The 23,010-nt window shown below is 41.4% G+C and overlaps 1 protein-coding gene across 4 annotated transcripts in view; it reads right to left on the reverse strand.

Annotated features, from left to right (window-relative positions):
* Nucleotides 1–23,010, reverse strand: part of LOC116161024 (fasciclin-3-like) — a gene marked incomplete at its 3' end in the record, with an annotated part of 83,546 nt that overhangs the window by 39,753 nt on the left and 20,783 nt on the right. Inside the window, 1 exon segment of one of the 4 annotated variants that reach the window (XM_031474209.1) lies at nt 16,999–17,271. Coding sequence (XP_031330069.1) covers nt 16,999–17,044 — 46 coding nt within the window. 4 annotated transcript variants of the gene reach the window in all.

The following is a 23,010-nucleotide window of genomic DNA, read 5'->3' on the forward strand; positions in this document are numbered from 1 at the left end:
CTTCGTCCTCTTACTAGGGTAAAGTTGTCGAAACCGTGACTTACTAAGGGAATTTACAGGGCAAACTATTAAGCGACTATTGGGGGACTACTGAACACGAACTTAGAAATTAAGATGGACTGCTAATGCTGAATTAACAAATGACACCTACATGGGGGCCGCCATGATGTGCACTCACTTGGCGCGAAATTCAAATCAACTAATAAACAAGCATTAACCTCACGTTTTCTAAATAAATTACTGTGACACATGTCATTTTCCAAGGCTGCAATAGTCTCAAAACGTGAGCACTAGGAAAATTCCCCTAGAAAATAACTAAAATGTGCACATCATGGCGGCGCCATTTCTACCTCTATGCAACTGTTTGATCAGCAGTCCATCTTAATTTATAAGTTCGTGCTGCTGAACCACAGCACTGAGGGTTCCTGGTTCGAATCCCAGCACCAGTTCGAATTTTTGTATGTACCGTAAAGATTAATGAAAGGAAGTGATTTAATTCGAAGTGCCCCCAATATTGCTACTAGTAGTAGTGAGAACACTTTAGTCTGGTTTGCCCTGGAAATAATAAAGTGGCCTATGAAGGTGACCGTCAAAGATAAAAGAATTACGCGCAATAAAGCTTAAAAGTCCGCGATATAGTAGGAAGGAGAAGCAATTTATTGTCCGGGACTTGAAGTAACAAAGCTTTTAGATACACTAAAGCCTCTTATAGGAGTTTTCCTTATGACCTATTTGTTTGTATCACAAGCATAAAAGCAGACAAATGACGGTGCACTTAAACTTCTCCTGCCTTCATAAGTAGATTTGGATTCGTCGTATTTTTTTTTCCTCGTTTTACTTCCCCACGTTCGCCGGCAAATTACGAGACATCGCCGTACGAACGGATAAAAAAACAAATTCGAGGCGATGTCAATCTGCGAGCTTAAAGTCGACTCAGAAGACTAATCAAGGAATTATCGCAACAACCGACGGCGCGCGAGAAAGGAAGGAAATGAATCCCGCGTTCGTTTTCGACCGACTTGTGTATAAAAGAGAGAAGTCTTTTAATTTGTAGAAAATCGATGGAGTATTTACAAGCAAAAGAATGGAGTGATCCGAGCTGAGTGGTCTGCTGATGACTGGAACAAGATTAATTATCTGTTAAGAGGCGAGTGCGGTGGCGGGGGCCGGGGGGTTAAGTTTGAAAGTTGGAAAATTGTATTCGGGCCAAATTTTTATGATCGTGCCCGGGCGCATCTGTGTCGGACGACAAAAAAGGGCGGTCCTCGCGACATTAGCATCTAACAAATCGCACAACAGGTTAGCTTGCAAAACACTGGCGCGATTTGCATAAAACAACGAAATCGCGTAACGTCGACGAAAAACCAACACCAAACTTGATGGAAGCTTATGTAAACAAGTTCAAGGCGCATTTACAGTTTCGAGTTACTAACGATATCAGCCTCGAGGCAACGCTTATTAATCGGATATCACAACGCGATCAACCCATACGGTTCGGCGATGCCGTACATAAAAACTGGGAAATGAGGTAGTTGCTCGCCGTATTGTGAACCCTGACAGCGGCGGCGACGTGACAAATGAACGTGCCCTCGTTTACCGTCATTAAATACAAGTCATTAACAAGAAATGTTAAGTTCACTTCGAGTCGCGGCCGCAGCAGAAACAACGAGCATTCATAAAACAATCGATACGACAAGAGAACGCGCCAGTAAAATGGGAAAAAGCGGGGCAACAGCTTGTCGACTGTCGCAGATAAAATTAATAACTTCAATAACTTCCAGTTGACGGAGGAATGATTAACTGCGAAATTCCCCGTGATTAGTAGTGGAAGTTTATTATCGCAGTGCAATTTTAAGTAAAATTAATGTACGTGTCTGTCTCACTTCGCACGGAAAGTAAACATGCTGGTAGCAGTTCCGGTCAGAAAGACGACGATATAACAAATGGCCCATCACACTGGCAACCGTGGCCGAAATGGCGTCCATTTATTCAATTTTCTTCAAAAACACACCACGAACTAGCTCACCGAAATTAAAATCGGCGCATCGGACTTTTTGGCTATGAATGCGTGAATGTTGTGATTTCATTAACCGAAATCACGTTTCGTTAATTAAAGTTAAACATGCAACGGCTTTGCGTTCAAATCTAAAATTTAATGAAAACAAGAGGGGGGACGCGAGAAATGTAACGGTTCAATGGGCCATGTATGTCATACGTATTCCCTTCGAAAATTTGAGTTCGACTCCGGAAGTCGCGAGTTAATTTTCAATCTTAGCGTTTACACTGCGGGATTGCTAATTAAAACTACGAACAAACCTGAGTGCAAAAACGCTCGGATACCGCTACAATTCCAATATTGCAATATTTAAGCTTAGCGTTCCGAATTTCACGGTGTAGGTTACAAATTGCAACTTTACGAATAACTTTCGCAAACAAAACGGGGAAAACTTCGACCTGGTGGTTCAAACTTAGACGTGGATGGCATAGTGGTCCAAGTCTCTCAAGATTTGAGGCTATTGTCTGTCAATTTAATAATGCACCTTCCTCTAATGTTGTCTTTTTGGAAATCGCGTTTCTATAAGTATCAGGGCCGGGCCGTATAATATATCAGTCATTATCTGTCGATAACGTGAACCTGATACTACAATTTTGGCATCAGGAAAACATAATTTTCGACGCCGAAGCAATGTCCGTTATTGTATTAGAAGAAATATAGTAAGGGGCATAGCTTCGGCTTCGTCGGCTGCGCCGCCTCGCCTCGCTCTATTAATTCCCTTCGGAATTTACGTTTTTTAATCGTAACCACTTTCCCATAGTAAGAGAACGAGGGGAGGTGGCCTAACCTCCGAAGCCGAAGCTATATCTCCTATTGTATTAAAAAGAATACAATATGGACATAGCTTCGACTTCGGCGGCTGAGCCGCCTCGCCTCGTCCTGTTAATGTCCGTACTCTTCGCGCTTTTTTCAGTATCAGGAGCATATAATATTTCAGTGTTAATAGCTTTTTGCGTTTCTGTGTACCGGACACTACAACTTCGGAAAAAGAAATTTGCATCAGGAGAAAACATATTTCTGTAATCCTGATATACTCAGGATATAATCAGGAGGATATCACATGTCAGATGTTTATACTTATGTGCCTAATGTATCTGTAATAATATCAGGAACATATGACATTTCAGCGATTATTTTTCAATAAATCGCAGTTTTTTGCGCTTCTGTGAACCTGATACACGATTTTGAAACATACGAATTTTTGATCAGGAGTGCATACCTTTCACACATTTCTATAACCTTGATATATCAGTCTTGTCAATTAATTTTACACTTTCTTGTACTTTTTACGCCTCTAAGAAAACCATTTTTAAAAGTATCAGGAGCGTATAATATTTGAGCGGTTATGTCAAAACATTTTACAATTTTCTGTGTGCCTGTGAATCTTGAGACCTGGAGCGTATGATGTGAGAAACCCATTGTTCATTGAAAAATTGTATCAGGCGCCCATAATTAATAATATTTTTTGCTTATATTATTGCATTATGAAAAGTATCAGGAGCATATGACACGACATGGCACTTTGAGAAAAAGAGGTGAACGTAATGAATATCTCGAGGAATATCTCTTTGTACATTTCTGTAAAATGTATTAAAATTAATACAATAAGGGACATAGCTTCGGCTTCGTCGGCTCCGCCGCCTCGCCTCGCTCTATTAATTTCCTTTGGAATTGACGTTTTTTATTGTAACCACTTTCCCGTAGTAAGAAGGCGAGGCGAAGCGGCTTGGCCTCCGAAGCCGAAGCTATATCCCTTATTGTATTGAAAAGAATACAATAAGGACATAGCTCCGGCTTAGGCGGCTGTGTCGCCTCGCCTCGTCCTGTTAATTTCTGTACTCTTCGCGCTTTTTTAAGTATCAGGAGCATATCATATTTCTGTGTTAATAGCTTTTTACGTTTCTGTGTACCTGATACTACAACTTCGGAAAATCAAATTTGCATCAGGAAAAAATATATGCTCCTGATACTTTAAAAAAAATGTATTGCCCAAAAACGCAAATGGCACATTATCTCAGGTATGCGCTCCTGATACCTGATAAAAATTACTGCATCTGGACAACAGAAGTGTGCGAAAAGTACAAAAAAATTAATTGTGAGCACCTGATATTAACTTCATTCTCAAATATTGTAGTATCGGGTTCACAGAAAAAATATATTTCTGTAATTCTGATATACCAATTTTGAAAACTATCAGGAGGACACCACATGTCAGATGTTTATACTCTGTGCGTAATGTATCTGTAATAATATCAGGAAAACATGACATTTCAGCGATTATATCTCAATAAATGACAGTTTTCTGCGCTTCTGTGAACATGATACACCATTTTGAAACGGACGAATTTTTTATCAGGAGTGCATACCTTTCGCACATTTCTATAACCTTGATATATCAGTCTTGTCAATTAATTTTACACTTACTTGTACTTTTTACGCCTTTAAGAAAACCATTTTAAAAGTATCAGGAGCGTATAATATTTGGGCGGTTATGTCAAAACATTTTACACTTTTCTGTGTGCCTGTGAAACTTGAGACCACAGTTTGAGAGTATCAGGAGCGTATGATGTGAGAAACCCATTGTTAATTGAAAAATTTTATCAGGCGCACATAATTAATAATATTTTTTGCTTATATTATTGCATTATGAAAAGTATCAGGAGCATATGACACGACATGGCACTTTGAGAAAAAGAGGTGAACGTAATGAATATCTCTGTACATTTCTGTAAAATGTATTACAACGAATACAATAAGGGGCATAGCTTCGGCTTCGTCGGCTGCGCCGCCTCGCCTCGCTCTATTAATTTCCTTTGGAATTGACGTTTTTTATTGTAACCACTTTCCCGTAGTAAGAAGGCGAGGCGAAGCGGCTTGGCCTCCGAAGCCGAAGCTATATCTCTTACTGTATTAAAAAGAATACAATAGGTACATAGCTTCGGCTTCGGCGGCTGCGCCGCCTCGCCTCGCCCTGCTAATTCTCTTCGTACGTCACGTTTTAGTTTCGACAACTTTGCCGCAACATCAGGAAGAGGCGAACCGGCGCAACCACCAAAGATATATCCCGTATTGTATTAGAAAGAATACAATAAGGACATAGCCCCGGCTTTGGCCGCTGTGTCGCCTCGCCTCGCCCTGTTAATTTCTGTACTCTTTGCGCTTTTTTAAAGTATCAGGAGCATATAATATGCTTTTGGCGTTTCTGTGTACCTGATAGATACTACAGAAAATGAAATTTGCATCAGGAGAAAACATATTGTCTGTAATCCTGATATACCAATTTTGAAAACTATCACGAGGACATCACATGTCAGATGTTTATACTCTGTGCGTAATGTATCTGTAATAATATCAGGAAGATATGACATTTCAGCGAATATTTCTCAATAATTCGCAGTTTTCTGCGCTTCTGTGAACCTGAAAAAAAATTGCAAGAGGGAATTTTAAGATTATCAGGAGCGTATGATGTGAGAAACCCATTGTTAATTGAAAAACTGTATCAGGCGCACATAATGAATAATATTTTTTGCTTGCATTACTGCTACTTACGAAAAGTAACAGGAGCATATGACACGGCATGGCACTTTGAGAAAAAGAGGCGAACATAATGAATATCTCTTTGTACATTTCTGTAATCCTGGCATCCTGATATTGCAATCTTGTCAAGTATCAGGAGCGCAGGGCAAGTCTGTCAATTGTTTATAGACCTTCCGCTTTTTGTAGTCCTAGGATCAGGAGAGTATAATATTTCAGTGGTTATCTGTCGATAAATTTTACATTTTTCAGTCCTTCTGTGGGGCTGAGAGCACAATTCTGATAAAATAAATTTGTAGCAGGAGAACAGAACTATATTTTCTGATGGTGCCACATCAATTTTTAAAAGTATCGGAGTACGCGAACAATAATCGTGCTTTCTTGTGATTGTGCAAATGATAATTTGAAAAATATCAGGAGCATGAGATACGTGAGCGGGTGGTAATAAATTTCTCCTCCACGATTAGCGAAGCGGAGTCGATTGAGTTCATACGAGAGAGAGAAGGAGACCGACACCGAAAGAACAACTGTTGGTCTTAAGGGGTGTATTTGCAGATTGTTTCTAATTTGTAAAAACTTTTTTTTTATAATATCTGAACCCGTATCTCCTTGTGTCCGGGGGGCACGTGCGGATGACACGTCGCGCGGTTAGCTCGTCGGTGAGTGACGTTCCCTTGGGACGAGCTGGAAATATGCAGAGAGAGAGAAGTACAAATCCGCCCCTAAACGAATGGGTCCCGGCGTCAATAAAAAATGACGCGCGATTTATTACGAATGATTAAATTCGACGATTGTCTCGCGCGCCAGTAAATCATTCATCGAACGGGGATTTTAATTACTTACGAATCGCCGAAATTGGAGATTCGCACGAGCGGAAGTTTTCGCCTTTAGAAAGTCTCGCCGCTCGTTTCATATGCATCGCCGCGCTCGGCGAGTTATTGTTTTAAACAAATTTATTTCTTATTTATTGTTGCGCGTACGAAAACTTCCGCTTCTCGTTTAAAACGCACCGGCACACCGGCTTTGTTTTATCGATTAGTCGAAAAAAAACGGCATCTAACGGTCATTAACCGTCATCATCATCGTAAGCTATCTGGGACATGCGGTAATTGTTTTCGTTTCGGAATTCGAATGTCGTTCTCGTCAAAGACAAAAATGGTGCTAACGACGGCACCGCTTAAAATGCGCTTTAATCTAACGGGAAACGCGACGTTCGGAATTGCCCCCGTTCTCAAAAGTGTAACGCCACATTAGATATCCTTGCGGCGGCGGTTTCTCTTCGGCCCTTACAATAAATAACCAACCCCCTTAAATTCAAAATAGGGTCGCTAGCGGTACGAGATAAACCGGCGGCGGAATGCGATTCCGATGTAATGCGTTATCTCTAATAGTACACATTTAGCGCCGCGACGCGACGCTCGCAATCTTAAAACAAAGGCGAAATGTTGCAGGTAGCCGAGATAACCTGCTGGTGCTCTTTTTTTTCTGGAGGAGGTCGATCGAATTACATGGGAACATATGGAGCTGGCTTTAAATAAATTACCCCATTTTGTTTTAATTGTTTCGCGTTTAAGCCAATTTATTAATGGGGTGCGTAAGCAATTAGGGGGAGATAATTCGTTGGAAGTTTGTCCGTTTTATCAACAAAATTTACTTCACCTTCAACTTTAAGTTTGTAAGGCTAGGCGCAAATCTTGACTTGGAACATCATGCCATCCACTTCATCTCCTGAGGTTCTGATACACTTCAAAATTACAAAAACGTATAAGAAAATTCATTATGTTCTCCTGATCAAACTTTTTTCAAAATTGTAGCATCAGGTACCCGTAAAAACCACTGCACCTGTTACTTTTAAAAATGTATTTCCCAAAAACGCAAAGAGCACATTAACTTTTCCGATATACGCTCCTGATACTTCTAAAAATTACTGCACCTGGATAACAGAAGTGTGCGAAAAGTACCAAAAAAATTAATTGTGAGCACCCGATACAAACTTCAAACTCAAAAATTGTAGTACCGGGTTCACAGAAATGCAGAAAGCACAAAATTAATTGACAGATACCTGACATGTGCTCCTGACACTTTGCAGAACATCAAGTTTACAAAAATATTCACTATGTTATCTTGATTAAAAATTTCTTTTTCCAAAATTGCAGTATCAGGTTGACAGAAACGTAGAAGAGTAAACTTTATTGACATACCTACTCACTGAAATATTGTGAGCTTCTGATTCTTTTAAAAATGCTCAAAAAGTTCAAGACAGTGTAAAATTAATTGGTAGACAACGGACATGACATATAATGCTCCTTATACTTTTCAAGACTGATATATCAGGATTACAGAACTGTACGAAAAGTAAAAACCGTCAATGTGATCGATAAAAAAATACTTCTTCCAAGATCACAGGTTCACAGAAGTGCATAAAACTGTAAGAATTATTGTCGAATAATTGCTGAAATATTATATGCTCCTGATACGTTTAAAAATGACTATAAAAAGACAGAAAAAAGTACAAGAGAGTGTGAAATTAATTGACAGACATCCGACATGTCATACACTCCTGATACTTCAAAATTGTTATATCAAGATTACAGAAATGTAGAAAAAGTATCCTTTTTAAAGGAAGGCTTGATAATTCTCTCTCTATTACCTCCAGTACAGGCATGATAACCTTCAAGAGAAGATAATACCATTTTTGTATGCTGGGAGGTATTTACTACGTTCTCCTACAAAAGCATTCCGCCGCCCACACTCATAACAATTTTTGAAAAAGTACAGACAAATTTTTCCTTCTTATGGAGTATGCTAAATGTACACGTTTTTGAGGAGTAACTTAGCACCGAGGGGTCTGGAGAGGGGAGAGGGGTCTGGGGGAGGGGAGGGGGTTATGGTATACCCCCAGCAGAGTATAGCGAGCAAAGAATTATTTCTGTTACCCCTAGCACTGTCAGGATTATCTTCGAGAAAAGGTAATAACATTTTTGTATGCTGGGGGGGTATTCCATACCCCCCAGACCCCCCGGTACTACGTTCACCTACAAAACCGTCCAGCCTTCCGCACTCACAACAATTTTTGGAAAAGTACAGGCAAATTTTTCCTTCCTCTGAAATATGCTAAATGTACACGTTTTTGAGGAATACCTTAGCACCAAGGGGTCTGGGGGAGGGGGGTGAGGTATGGAATACCTCCACCAGAGTATACCAAGTAAAGAATGATTTCTCTGTTACCCCTAGCACTGTCAGGATTATCTTCGAGAAAAGGTAATCACATTTTTGTATGCTGGGGGGTATTCCATACCCCCCGGTACTACGTTCACCTACAAAACCGTCCAGCCTTCCGCACTCATAACAATTTTTGGAAAAGTACAGGCAAATTTTTCCTTCCTCGGGAATATACTAAACGTACACGTTTTTGAAGAGTAGGTAACTTAGCACCGAGAGGTCTGGGGGAGGGGGGTGAGGTGTGGAATACCCCCAGCAGAATAGACCGAGTAAAGAATTATTTCTGTTACCCCTAGCTCTGTCAGGATAACACTCGAGAAAAGGTAATACCATTTTTGTATGCTGACCCCCGGTACTACGTTCTCCTACAAAAGCGTTCAGCCTCCCGCACTCACAATAATTTTTGGAAAAGTACAGACAAATCTTTCTTTCCTGTTCAGTATGTTAAAAGTACACGTATTTGAGGAATAACTTAGCACCGAGGGGTCTGGGGGAGGGAGAGAGGGGCCTGGAATACCCCCAGCAGAGTATACCGAGTAAAGAATTATTTCTCTGTTACCCCTAGCACTGTCAGGATAACCTTCGGGAAAAGGTAATAACATTTTTGTATGCTGGGGGGTGTTTCAGCCCCCCCCCCCGGCCTTACGTTCTCCCATATATTCATTATGTTCACCTTGTAAAAAATATATTTTTTCAAAATTGTAGTATCAGAATGACAGACACGCAGACGAGCGTAAAATTTATTGACATAGCCGCTAAAATATTATGTGCTCCTGATACTTTTAAAAATCCTTTTCCTAAAAGCGCAAAAAGAACAAGGTAGACAATTGGCATGTGCTATATCAATCTTATACAAATGCAGAAGAAGTAAAAAAGTTCATTATGTAATACTGATCGCAATTTTTTTTAAATTGTAGTGTCAGGCTCACAGAAAGGGGTAAAATGTATTGAAAAATAATCGCTAAAATATTTATATATGCTCCAGATACTTCTAAAAATGTCCCCTCAAAAGCACGCAGACATTTTCACACATATCATACGCTCCTGATACTTCTAAGCGATTTACGACTTTTAAGCTGATTCAAAACGATTTAAATTTTCAAGGGTCTTTCAAGAGGCTTTTTACGGAACATGAAGGCGAATTCGACATAAATCCCACTTAAGTGGTCTCCTTTGTTTCTATTACACCCAAATACCAAAACTACAATTTCCCCCCTGGGACCGGTGAGTTTTCGTCCAATGCGTAGAAAAATCTCGACTTTAATTCGCCTAATTCTCGCATAATCCAATTATCAGTTAATCTAATTGTTGGTGGGCAAAAGTTTTGCGCCGCCAATCGCGGAAAGGCTTGGTCGGTCGGAACAGTTAATTACTCCTGTCAAAGTGCGACTAACGTGACATGTTCTTCGTTCCCGTTTCCAAGTGCGCATTAATTGTTTCCTGCAGCGGTTGCGAGGCAAGTTGTTGTGTTTGCGTATTACAGGCCGGCTTGTTGCATTCGAGGTGCGGACAAGAACCCGAACACGCTTAATTAAAAATTACCTACCACCCCCCCGACCTTTGTTTCACGACTCGTAGCGGAGGGGGACGAAAAAAGATACGGCCAACTAAATATTTACGCACGACTAACCGCGCGTCGATTTGTTTCAGGGCAGATAAAACAACGCAACGTTAATAGGAATAAAAATCGAGCCCCCCCCTCGCCCCGGCTAATAATAATAAAAAACGAAATTGGAGCAAATGCTTGTAAAACCTGTTTAGATGTCCCAGATTGTGACTGTCGCACTCGGTGTTGTCTCAAAAGCGATTCTGTTTAGTCGGTCGTTGATTTTTCGAGGGGAAAAAACTAGCAGCTCGAGTCTCGCTCTACTACAACTCACTTCCGTTTTTTATGCGCGTTTTTTTAAATAATCACGAATTCTCGCTCGTACATTTCGTTGCGGAAATGCGGAGATCGCTCCTTAATCCGTCCTAATCGTCGGATTTAACAGACCGAAGTGAAAGGATGACATGTTGTGAAAGTAGTTGGAATGCGAAATGAAGATGTTTTATTAAGCAGATGAAGATGCGAGAATGTTAAATGTCGTCAGAAAAAATTTGAAGCGCCCTTCCGACGGACGGACACTGACAAGCGTCTTCTCGTACGAAATTAATTGTATCAGGAGCCAAGCAGGTTACCTAGTCGCCCTTTATAGTTTTCACTTCCTTAAAATCACGGCCAAAGAGTGCAAGGCACAAAACACTGAATGTGAAGTCATCCATTCAGTTTATTCTGGCGAGAAATTAATTGTATCAGGAGCACAGCAGGCTAAAAAGTTACCTGGTCACCCTTTATAGTTTTCCCTTCCTGAAGATGACGGTCTAAATATGTAAGGCACGATCTAGTGTATCCAACATAAGCGACTGCATTTATTCTGGTGCGAAATTAATTGTATCAGGAGCACATCAGGCTAAAAAATTACCTGGTCACCCCTCATAGTTTACACTTCCTGAAAATGGCGGCCTAAACGCACAAGGCACGATATGAATTCGAAGTAGGTAATTGACTCAATGTATTGTGGTGAGAAATTAATTGTATCAGGAGCACAGCCTGGACACCCTTTACCGTGTTCACTTCCTTAAAATGACGGCCTAAAAGTGCGAGATACTGAATTCGAAGTAGTTGAATCAATTTATTCTGGTGAGAAATTAATTGTATCAGGCGCACAGCACGTTAAGAACTTGTCCACACGCCCTTTATGGTTATAATTTCCTGAAAACTCGAAGTACTCCAGTATATTTTAATAAATGGGGAGGGGGTTGAAACTTTGCACTCGCGACAATGCAGCGGCAAAGTTTTGGACGGTCGTTTGTCCACTAATCCGATAAGCGAAACAGCAAAAAATTTGGCCAACGTGAAGAGAAACTTTTTTAAATGTCAAAAGAGAGAGAGAGAGACGGGAAAAATTAACAGATGTTGAAACTCGCGGGAGGTCATTTGTCGATGCTCAAAGCGGGCGTCGAGTGGTACTTTAAAAAAGTTTCCAACTGAAATTTTCAACCATAAAAAACAATAACGCGCGCGTCTTATTTATGTCCCCCCCAATAAATTCGTAAAAAGGCGCGCGTCCCCTTCGAGAATAAATAATAATTGAACGTCGAACAAGTCTTTTTTATCGAATTTCCACGACGCCGATTTATGTAACAACGTCGTCGGTCGAACGGCAGCTGTTGGCTTGTATTACGACGTCTAATTGCGCGATCGCGACAAAAAAAGCGCACACAGTGACCGAGGCGTTAAACTCTTTATCACTCGATTCATAAACGAAACGCCGCATTATTAGCGGTAATAAACGAAATGGAAAAGGATGGGGCGAGTTTCATTGTGCTCTCCGGCTGCAAGATAATAAGGGAGGTTTAGCCCTTTTGTATTTTCAGATTCGCTTACTTAGAGGGGGTGCGAATTGCTCGATTATAACTTCACGTTTATCCCTTAACGAATTAATTTTATGCGATGTTCTTTTTTATGCTAATTGTTTAATTACTGTTTGGGACCGCCATTTCGGTCCTTACGTTTTGCAATAAACATCATATGCTCCTGATGCAATCTGTTTTCCTAGACCAGAAAAACGTATTATACGTTCGTGAGACACTTTTAAATTACGGCATCAGGGTCACAGAAATTGAAAATATACTCATAATGTTCTCCTGGCACAAATGGTAATTTATAAACAATCCTGATATTCTTTGTTATCCTGATACAAATTGTTTTTCAAAAATTCTGAGTTTAAATCGATGGGTAGATAGTTAGAAAAATTGATGTCAGGATCACAGACACATACAGCTACTGACATATTATATGCTCCTAATACCTTTTTCCTAGGATCGTGAAGAGTATAATAACGTCTAAAATTATTTAACCGAGTTCTTATCACGCATCATTCGTTCCTAATACTTTTCCAATAGTATCAAGATCGCAGCTAGGAAGTAAAAAATAATTATGTTATCCTGATACAAACTTCACTTTCCAATAGTCCAACTTGTGGACAGCCACTGGATATGAGGAACCACCTGATGTGTGAAAAATAAGAATAGAAATACTTCCTTGGAAAATCCACTCTCCCAGCACGGTGTAAGTAAAACCTCCTACGTAAAATGTTCTGATAATTTTTTTGATTGACAATTCTCGTTCATTACGCCTGTGCTCCTAATAGTTACACAAAGTGAAAACCTAAACATTCTTTACATTAACACGGCCTCTCGGCACTGAATGCAGGCCCTTTCCCTGTTTTTATTCGTGCTATTTTGTAGTCTTGATCTTTTTTATGGGGAATAAATTATATATTATTATTATTATCATTATTGGTAATGTAAGCATAACTCGCACGTTACACCCACTTTCCTAATAAGTACATAAAAAAAGACGACTTCAGATTTTAAAAATATACGCAAAACCTTTCGAGACCACATAATGTTCTCCTAATACTTTTTAGCGCATTTTTTTAAGTGGGGATCGTTCGCGTTTTGTCGGTGCGTCCGTCCGGACCCACTTCTGCCGTTTTGAAGTATTTCTAGGGGGAATGGTCCTAGAGTCCCGAAACTATTTGCAAATTCTGCTGTCTTAATGGCGGGGAGGGGGGGGGATGAATTATTTTCTGAGATGCTGTTTTGAAAGTAAAACGTGCATAACTTTTATATACGACAACTAATTGGTCTCAGATTTTGCATACGCATGCCTTCAGTGGTGGCAACTAAAAGTCCCAAAAGTGAGGAGGGAGGGGGGTAAAACACACGTTCTACCCTCCATGGTATTCTAATGAAAGGTCTCATGAAAATAAATTGGTTTGTAGAAACTTTCGCGCGCGACTTTCTTTCAAAATCCCTTATCAAATGGGGGGGGGGGGGGAGTGGAACTGGTTTTATCCTTTCATTACTCGAATGAAAGGTCTCGGCAAAAGGAATTAATTTCTACCAAACCATAGTTACTCCTTGCCCTTTACCGTAAACCCCCAGAACTGATGTTGGAAGAGAGTACTAACAAAGGGCGATTGGGATTCTGGAAAATATATCCATTGGTGATGTCAAAACTTTAACAGCGAATCTCTCAAAAAAACGGTTTGTCGGAGGAAAGTACTTTTCAAAGGGAAAATGAATCGACTGAACGAGACAATTCTATTAGTGAAGTCGAAGCAAAATACCTTCACAGCGAAGTGTCGGAAGAGGGTACTCATAAAGGCAATCTATTGGTGATTCACTTTTGGATACGTTCGGCTTCGAGTTCGGCTCATTTGGATTAAAAATTAGCATGTTATTACGTTTCCACCGAGCCACGCAAAAGTTGATAAGTTTTAAACCCAGGCAGAATAGAAATCTGACTTACCCCAATCTGACTTCTATGCCTAGGTTTGTACCAGTATCACTTCTGGATGCGCTTGGCTCATTGGGGATTAAAAGTATCTGGTTATTACGTTTCCAGGCAAAAGTGACAGTTTTAACACCAGTGCCGAGCGAGCCGAAAGCGAGTACGGCACAATTCCAGGCAGAATAGAAATCTGACTTACCCCAATCTGACTTTTACTACGCCTAGGTTTGTGCCAATCTCACTTCTGGATACGCTCGGCTCATTGGGGATTAAAAGTATCTGGTTATTACGTTTCCAGGCAAAAATGACAGTTTTAAAACCATTGCCGAGCGAGCCGAAGGCGAGTTCGGCACAAACCCAGGCAGAATAGAGATCTGACTTACCCCAATCGGACTTTTACTATGCCTAGGTTTGTGTCAGGCTCATCTCTGGATACGCTCGGCTCATTGGGGATTAAAAGTATCAAGTTATTACGTTTCCAGGCAAAAGTGACTGTTTTAAACCCAGTGCCGAGCGAGCCGAAGGCGAGTTCGGCACAAACCCTGGCAGAATAGAGATCTGACTTACCCCAATCGGACTTTTACTATGCCTAGGTTTGTGTCAGGCTCATCTCTGGATACGCTCGGCTCATTGGGGATTAAAAGTATCAAGTTATTACGTTTCCAGGCAAAAGTGACTGTTTTAAACCCAGTGCCGAGCGAGCCGAAGGCGAGTTCGGCACAAACCCTGGCAGAATAGAGATCTGACTTACCCCAATCGGACTTTTACTATGCCTAGGTTTGTGTCAGGCTCATCTCTGGATACGCTCGGCTCATTGGGGATTAAAAGCATCAAGTTATTACGTTTCCAGGCAAAAGTGACTGTTTTAAACCCAGTGCCGAGCGAGCCGAAGGCGAGTTCGGCACAAACCCTGGCAGATTAGTGATCTGACTTACCCCAATCGGACTTTTACTATGCCTAGGTTTGTGCCAGTCTCACTTCTGGATACGCTCGGCTCATTGGGGATTAAAAGTATCAAGTTACTACGTTTTTACCGAGGTTTTTACGCTCGGCACAAACCCAGGCAGAGTAGAAATCTGACTTATCCATCAGACCTTTACTCTGACTAGGTGTGTTCCGAACTCGATTTTAAAAGTACCACTTTTACCGAGACTTTTACATAAAAGTGTAATACATACGAGGTTAGGTAAAAAAGTTATTGGATCACTTTTTACATGGAACGCGCTGTGGGTATATTTTAATCTAAAAAAAGTTGCACATTCTCCGAGATACCTCTTCTCTTTTCAAAAATATCATACACAAGGAAAATTTAAAAAAATGATTCAAACCATATCAAAAAGATTTTTTTTAAATATTTCTAGTGGTTTATTTTTATTGGGACACCCTGCATATACAGATTAGTATTACCGTAGATATTTGGCGTTCAATGGCAGTGATTTTTGCGGGCAAGTGCGGAAAAATCTACTTAGAAGTGGATTATAGTGATCTTGGACCATTTTTGACAACACTTAAATTGATTTCAATTTGTGTCAATCAAGGTAATTATTATACCATGCGCGTTCTATTAATTTATTATTAAATTTTAACAATCAACAATCTTCTCATACAAGTCCTCTAGGTGTCAATTAATGACTCCAGAGACACGATTGTTTGTGCTTCCTACAGTTGTCACAAAAAATTTCCAAAATTCTTGACGCGGGTTTCCAAAAACGCGGTCCCACAAAATAATAAGTGAGAGTAATTAGAGGCGGCGGCGTCTCCCGCGCTCTGAATACGAATTCCGCTATCGTGCGGGAAATTGTAGACAAAAATACAAAAGGCATCAATTTTCTGGATTTGTGCTTTATGGGGCGTATCGACGTTGAAAATACCAAAAAAAAAAGAGACGCAATCGATCGTGGTCATTAAGTCGGGCGCGTTAGTCATTAACTTTCAAATTCTTCGATTTGTCCTCGTCTGATTCATACCTTTTATTATTTTTTATTATTAATCAATCATAACGCATACTAAAGCGCAATGAGTCATTGACCGCACGAATACAGGGTGCGTGCGAACCCCCCCCCCCCCCTGATCGTAAATATGGCATTTTCACCTTCCCTTAACGTAATAAGATCGTTTGAACATTGCTAAAGCGGGCGTTAAATGCGGATGGCGCGAGTGATAAGACGCTATTTAATGACATTTTAAGTTGGGACGTCATTAGAAAGTTTCGTGTGCCACTTCGTCGTCGACAAAATGGTGGTTGATGTGGGGCTCTCAGGTAATGCCGAGCGAGTGAAACAAAAGAAGTGTGTCTAAGCACGGTTGCCTTTCACGTTACAACTACCTACAATACAAATTTGAGAGGTTCAACGTATCCTCGCCCGCTCGCCGCTTACGGGACGAGAGAAAAAAAAGCGCTTCACGGTCTTTAGTTCCTAACAAAAGACGAAAACGGTTACAAGTCAATTAGAGAGAGGTTAATGTACACCCTGTATAGCTCCGGCGACAATCGATACTTAAATCGTTGTCGAATCGACCCCACCCTGTATATGTAATGTATTACGATTTAAGTGTTAAAAGACACCTGACTGACGAATGGGGTTGCGAGTGCACAGGGGGTGCGGAACGGCCACCTGTCGCCCGATTCTCACAATTTCAAAAGCACCTTGTGCATGCATTGTTAGTTTCTGCCGCACGCACCTGACAAAAGCAACCCTAGCGGGTCGAGGGGAGCGCGCGGGGGGCGCAAGTTTAAAAACACGCTACAGGTAAAGTTTAAAAGCGGACAAGGACGCCATATTTCTCCCAATTAATCATCCGATAAGATGAATCACGGCCGATTGATAAGAAGGCGCGACCTTACCTTTAATAAAGAAGAAAAATCCGATCAACCACGTAGACAACAACATTTCTCAGGTGTTAAAACGCGCGACGACTGTGAGGCAAGACGGAAAACTTTCCAAGTCCGAACCGCTCGAGGAAATCACTGAAAAGTTAGGGGAAACATCGTCCACAATTTTAAAAAAACGTCCCAAGTGTTTTTGGCAATTCGCGTCGAACTTTGCTTAACAGGTGCGCCCTTATCACAAAACTGTCATCAACCACGAAGCGCGCTTCGAACTGAGTAAACCGCTTCCTTGTATACAAACGACCTGAAAACGGTACACGTTCGGGACGGCGCGAGTGCGCACGATTGCCTTCTTTTTTAAACAAAAATCACATTTGAAACTTTCCGTTAGAGAAGACCGGCCCTCCCAAATCTCACCGGTTTACGTAACGCGCGTACCACACCACCACCCCTCGCCCCGCACCATTCACGATCACACCTTCCAAATTTACCTAACAGATTGGAGCGTCTTTTGTTTTCATCGTCAATAGCGCCACTCTGATTGAATTTGGCGCGCAATTAGCTGTATGCTCATTTTGCACCAGGTACCTAATGGCGACATGTCGTGACGACAATTTAATGTCGAAAGATTCCCACAGTTCTCGAGAGTTTACGAAAAAGACTACGGTGAGATGTCGAAAAGAGATTGCATTGAAATTAAGGATTTGGCACAATGCTCCCATTAGTATCAGGACGAGGAACGCAAGCAATTTTTTTTTGGATTGCGATCCGCAATATTGCACTTACGCCACTCCTGGTACAATCCGCGTCTGAAGGGAGACGCGCACAGTTCTGAAGAAGAGCGCAAGAAGTTGACAATCACCCCCTCAAATATTAGGTTTTCCCAATACAAACATTTACCTTTTTAAAAATGTCTGTATCAGAATCACAAACAATCCTTGATGAAAGCCGCTTTTTTTGTATCAGGATCATATAAATAGAATAAATCGCTAGAAAGATCGTCGAAACGCGAAAGAACAATTTATTGTCAAGCACCTTCTAACGCACTATTCTCCTGGTCCAAATTTCGCTGTAGAACATTCCTGAATCACGATCACAGAGCGCAATTATTATGTGTTCCTAATACAAATTATTGCCCGCTTATTATTTTTCTATTACAAATTCTTGTATCAGGCTCATGGGACAGTAAACAAGTATAAATTGAACACAGGTCCTGTGCAGCTAAAGCGCATTTTGTGAGTACCCTCCTCCGACAATCCGTTCTGGAGGTATAAGGGAATATACCCGATCACGATAAGAGATCGAGGAGTAGGGCTATGGTTGGTAGAAATTAATTCCTTTCGTTGAGACCTTTCATTAGAGTACCCTGAAGGATAAAACTAGTTCCACTCCCCCCCTCCCCCCACTGAGCCCGTACTTTGATAAGAGGACAGAAAGAAGGGCAGTGGGTTCCGGTTCCTTTCGAGATTTCGAGACATTTAATTAGAATACAATGAGATAAAATTAATTTTTAACCCCCCCTCCCCTCAGGCCCCGTCGATCACTGATCTCGAAAAAGAGTCGCACGGGAAAGTTATAATTTGTACAAACCAATTTATTTCGATGAGACCTTTCATTAGAATACCATGAAGGGTATAACATGTGTTTACCCCCCCATTTTTCTAAAGTTTACCATGACACCATTAAAGGCATGCGTATGCAAAATCTGAGATCAATTGGTTGTCGTATGTAAAAGTTATGCACGTTTTACTTTCAAAAACAGAATCTCAGGAAATAATTCGTGGGGAGGGGGGGTCCCCCTTTTAGGCAGCGAAATTTAATGGCCGTCTGGCACACCTTCAAGGTATAGGCTACCTACTGCAATACATTCCAGGACTCTAGGACCATTCCCCTAGAAGTAGTTCAAAACAGTAGAAGTGGGTCCGGACGGACGGACGGACAGACGCAAACAATTTTTATTCTTAAAAAATGCACCAAAAATGTGTAAATAGGAAGCACTTTTTTTAAATCCTGGTAGAAGGATCGCAAGAACCCAAAAAGGAAAGGAAAAAATTATCACGAATCACCTATCGGTATTATGGGCTCCTGATACTTGACACAAATTTTGCTGTCAGGCTCAAATGTCCGTAACGAGATTTGATTAGGAAAAAATATTGTCAGACATCTCCTATCGCATTATATTCTCCTGGCACAATTTTTTAAGTTAACGTTTTAGCCCCCCCCCCCCTCCCAGCACCGGACACGAAAATCTTATCTCCCACGTTCGCCCCAGAACCCCCGGTCACCAAAAATGTTTAATGTGCTTTTAGCATTTCCACCATAATTGCTAGAAAAAGACCATTGCATGTAAACTTTTAGGAGTGAACGTCTCGTGAAAGAACGTCGGTTGCACCGGGGCGTCAGAGGGGGTTATTCCAATACCTCCCCCCGCCACACCGCCCATGTGCATGAAAATGATATCGCCCACGTACCTTGTCTTACAACTGTCATACAATTTTAGGGTCCTGAAGCGGTATGGCTGGGAGGTATTGGCATACCTCCTAACCCCCCTCCCGCGACCAGTCAAAATACGTAGTGCTTTTAACATTTCCACCATAATTTTTAGAAAGAGACCATTTCATGTAAACGTTAATGTCTTGTGAGAGAAGGTCGGTTGCACTGGGAGAGTGGGGGGAGGGGACTGAAATACCCCCAGCCACCTCGCTCCAGTACATGAAAATCATATCTCCCACCCCCACGTAAATTTTCTTACAACTATTATACAATTTTCGTATACTGCGGTGGTATGACTGGGAGGTATTCCATACCCCCCAGACCCCCTGGCCAGTCAAAATGTTTAGTGCCACCAATTCCAATTTTATATTTAGTGCTTTTAGCATTTCCACCATAATTTTTAGAAAGAGAACGTCGGTTGCACCTGGGTCTGGGAGATCTCGTACCCGTTCTTACAATTATAAAAAAAATACTGGACGCGCATACTGGGGCGGTATTGGCTGGGGGCGTATTCCGACCCCCCCCCCCCCCATCCCCCATACTTAGTGCTTTTAGAATTTCTACCATAATTTCACGTAAACTTTTCCGAGTGAACGTCTTGTTGAAGAACATCGGTTGCACCGATGGGTCCGGCGGGGGGGGGGGGGGTGGATTACCACCCGCCACATCGCTCCGGTACACGAAAATCTTATCTCCCACGTTCCTTTTTTTACAACTAACAAAATTGGGTGGACTGGCTGGGGGGTATTTCTACGTTCTCCCCCAAAATATACTTTCAGCACATAGAAGTGAACGTTTTGTTAGAGAACGTAGCATCGGAGGCTCTGGGAGGTACTAGAACTCCCGGTTTTCTTATACAAATATTCTCGTATCAGGATCACAAGAACCAAAAAGATAGGAAAGAATTATAAACTGCACACAGCAACGTCAACTCCAGTGACAGATTTTGGCGTAAAATCTGATTTTAACGGCACAAACCAGCGCAAAAATTTAAGTGTAACGAAATAGCGCAAAAAAACCAACAAATATGGCCTAAACATTCAGGTAAATGACGACTGGAAGCGCTACATCTTCCACAGATCGCAACACTCCCACCATTCCATGGCCTGATACTATTTTTTATTACATGTTCTTGTATCCGGCTCAAAGAACCAAAAGGGTATCAACGGGAAAAGATTATTGTGAAACACCTAGCCCAAAAAGAATTGTCAACCACCTTCCACCATTACATGATTTGGCTATTTTCCCCTATTGCACTAAAACTACACACCCTGGCGTATAGGCAACACACGCTACACATTTGGATACCGCGCTTTAGCAATAACTTCAAAGCCAAACTTCCAATTCCAGATAAAGCGCAATAATTTCCAAGGCCAACTTATGCAATGACAATGAGAGTTCAAACCAGTTTACTCAGTACAGATCTCGACCGCGATGATGTCGACGTTATTTCTTGGCGCGCTCCTCTTCTGCTCCGTAATTTCGGTGCGTTCGCTCTGCGAATCGCCGTGCTCTTGCAAGCTGATCGACAAGAAGAGCACGGCGAGCTGTTCGAACGTGAATCTCAAGACGATCCCGCGCACCCTCGACCCCGACAGCGAAGAACTGGACCTCTCGCACAACTCCCTCGCGCGACTGCCCGACAACGTCTTCAGGGACGTCGACCTCCTCAACCTGCAGACGGTGGACCTCCACGCGAACAAGATCAGCGAGATCGGCGAGGACGCGTTCAGAGGGGTCACGAATTTGCGTAAGCTCGACCTATCCGACAACAAGCTGGCGACGATGCGACCGGGCACGATACCGAGATGGGTGCTCCACCTCAACCTCAACGGTAACCCTCTGAGGCGTCTCGAACCGAACAACTTCCTCTCCTCGCCGCTGCTGCGTCAGTTACACCTGGAGAGGTGCGAGATCGACTCGATTCACCCGAACGCCCTGATCGAGGCGACCGGCCTACAGGTGATCAGTCTTCGCAACAACCAACTGAAGAACTTGAACGAGACCGTCTTCAAGGAGCAGAGGCAGCTGGTCACGCTCCGCCTTGAGGGTAACCCGTGGGACTGCGACTGCAGCTTGAGACGTTTTCGGGATTGGTACTACAAGTACGACGAGGGTACGGTCACCTGTCAGTCGCCGAAGAGTTTAAACGGGACTGTTTGGAAGGGACTTACTTCGTTTGATTTTGTATGTAAATGAGGGTAATTAGGTATCCCACGCTGGGACGCTTGCAATTAATTTACTCATTTCCCAATTTATCACACTTTATCTGTATATGTCACATGAATATGACCTTTTTGTTGACCATCATTTGTTGTGCAAGAATAATACGATAACTTTCATTATTTACTCTCCTACGCCCGCCCAGACCGTCACGTACATTCGATGGACAAACCCATTTGGACGTATGTACATGAAAAATCCTGACAGCTTGTTTCTAAAATGTCATGTAACGGCGACATTGTGTCGCATGAAAATGAAACTGAATGTTCAAGTATTATGTTGTCTATAATAACATAGATATAAATAAAGTTTATTGTGCTTACACTCTTTCCAGAGCTAACCGAATAAAATGGTCGACGTCTCCTAAATGCTTTCCAAATACTCAAGAGATTTCAAGGTCCTTTGGTGAAAAGAAACAAGAGATCTCTGAAAATAAAAGGTTCTAGAGGGAAAAGATAAATGAGGAGGTCGTGTTCTAAAAGAAAGCAAGCAGTTACCACCCATTTACACCTACTTGCATTTCTGTGATCCGGATAATTCATTTTTAAAATCTTCGGGCAACCATTACCTACTATGTACCGGGTGACCCAATAGGACAGTTCCTCGGCCATATCTCGAGAACCGTTCGTCATATGACTGAGGGGTAAAAAAATTATTGGGTAAATCGGTCATGAAGAATCGCTGGAAAATATTTTCAAGTTCTAAAAATGACCAACAGAGGGCGTAACTGCCATCTTAAATTTTAAAATTGCATTTTCTTCAAATTTCGCATAATAAACTAAACATTCTTTTTTCACATTTTTAAAGAAAAACAGTTTATCTATCATTTTCGTAAAAACAAAAACTCTGTTATTGCAAAAACAAAGATGGCGTGGGGCGTTCAATTGTTTTTGCAATAACCTGCTTCAACTTCTTCCGGCTGTTATTATTTTATAATGAATCGTGTTTCATTTGTTTAATTTTCCAAGGCCTACCTAAAAGTATAGGGTGGTTTTCTTTCGCGCCAACAACAAATACCGGAAATACGTAAAAAGTAAATTTAAGAATTAAGCATTTTAATTAAATAATTAATCAATTAATTAAGCTCATTTTCCCAATATTTGAGGTTAGGAATGAGATTTTGAAAAACGGTTTTCACTGGCCTCTTTGGACGCTATTTGGCTACTTTTTCATAAAGAAAAAGTCATAGCATTCCATTTGATTTTTTTTTATTTTTTAGGATTTTGGGTCATAGTGTCAAAACTAGCCCCCTGGCGGAGAAGGATTCAGCTAAATTAACTATATTTTGATTCTTATTGCCCAAGGAATGCT

This window comes from Photinus pyralis, unplaced genomic scaffold, assembly GCF_008802855.1.
Source record: "Photinus pyralis isolate 1611_PpyrPB1 unplaced genomic scaffold, Ppyr1.3 Ppyr1.4_LG10, whole genome shotgun sequence".
In the NCBI taxonomy this organism is placed as follows: domain Eukaryota; kingdom Metazoa; phylum Arthropoda; class Insecta; order Coleoptera; family Lampyridae; genus Photinus; species Photinus pyralis.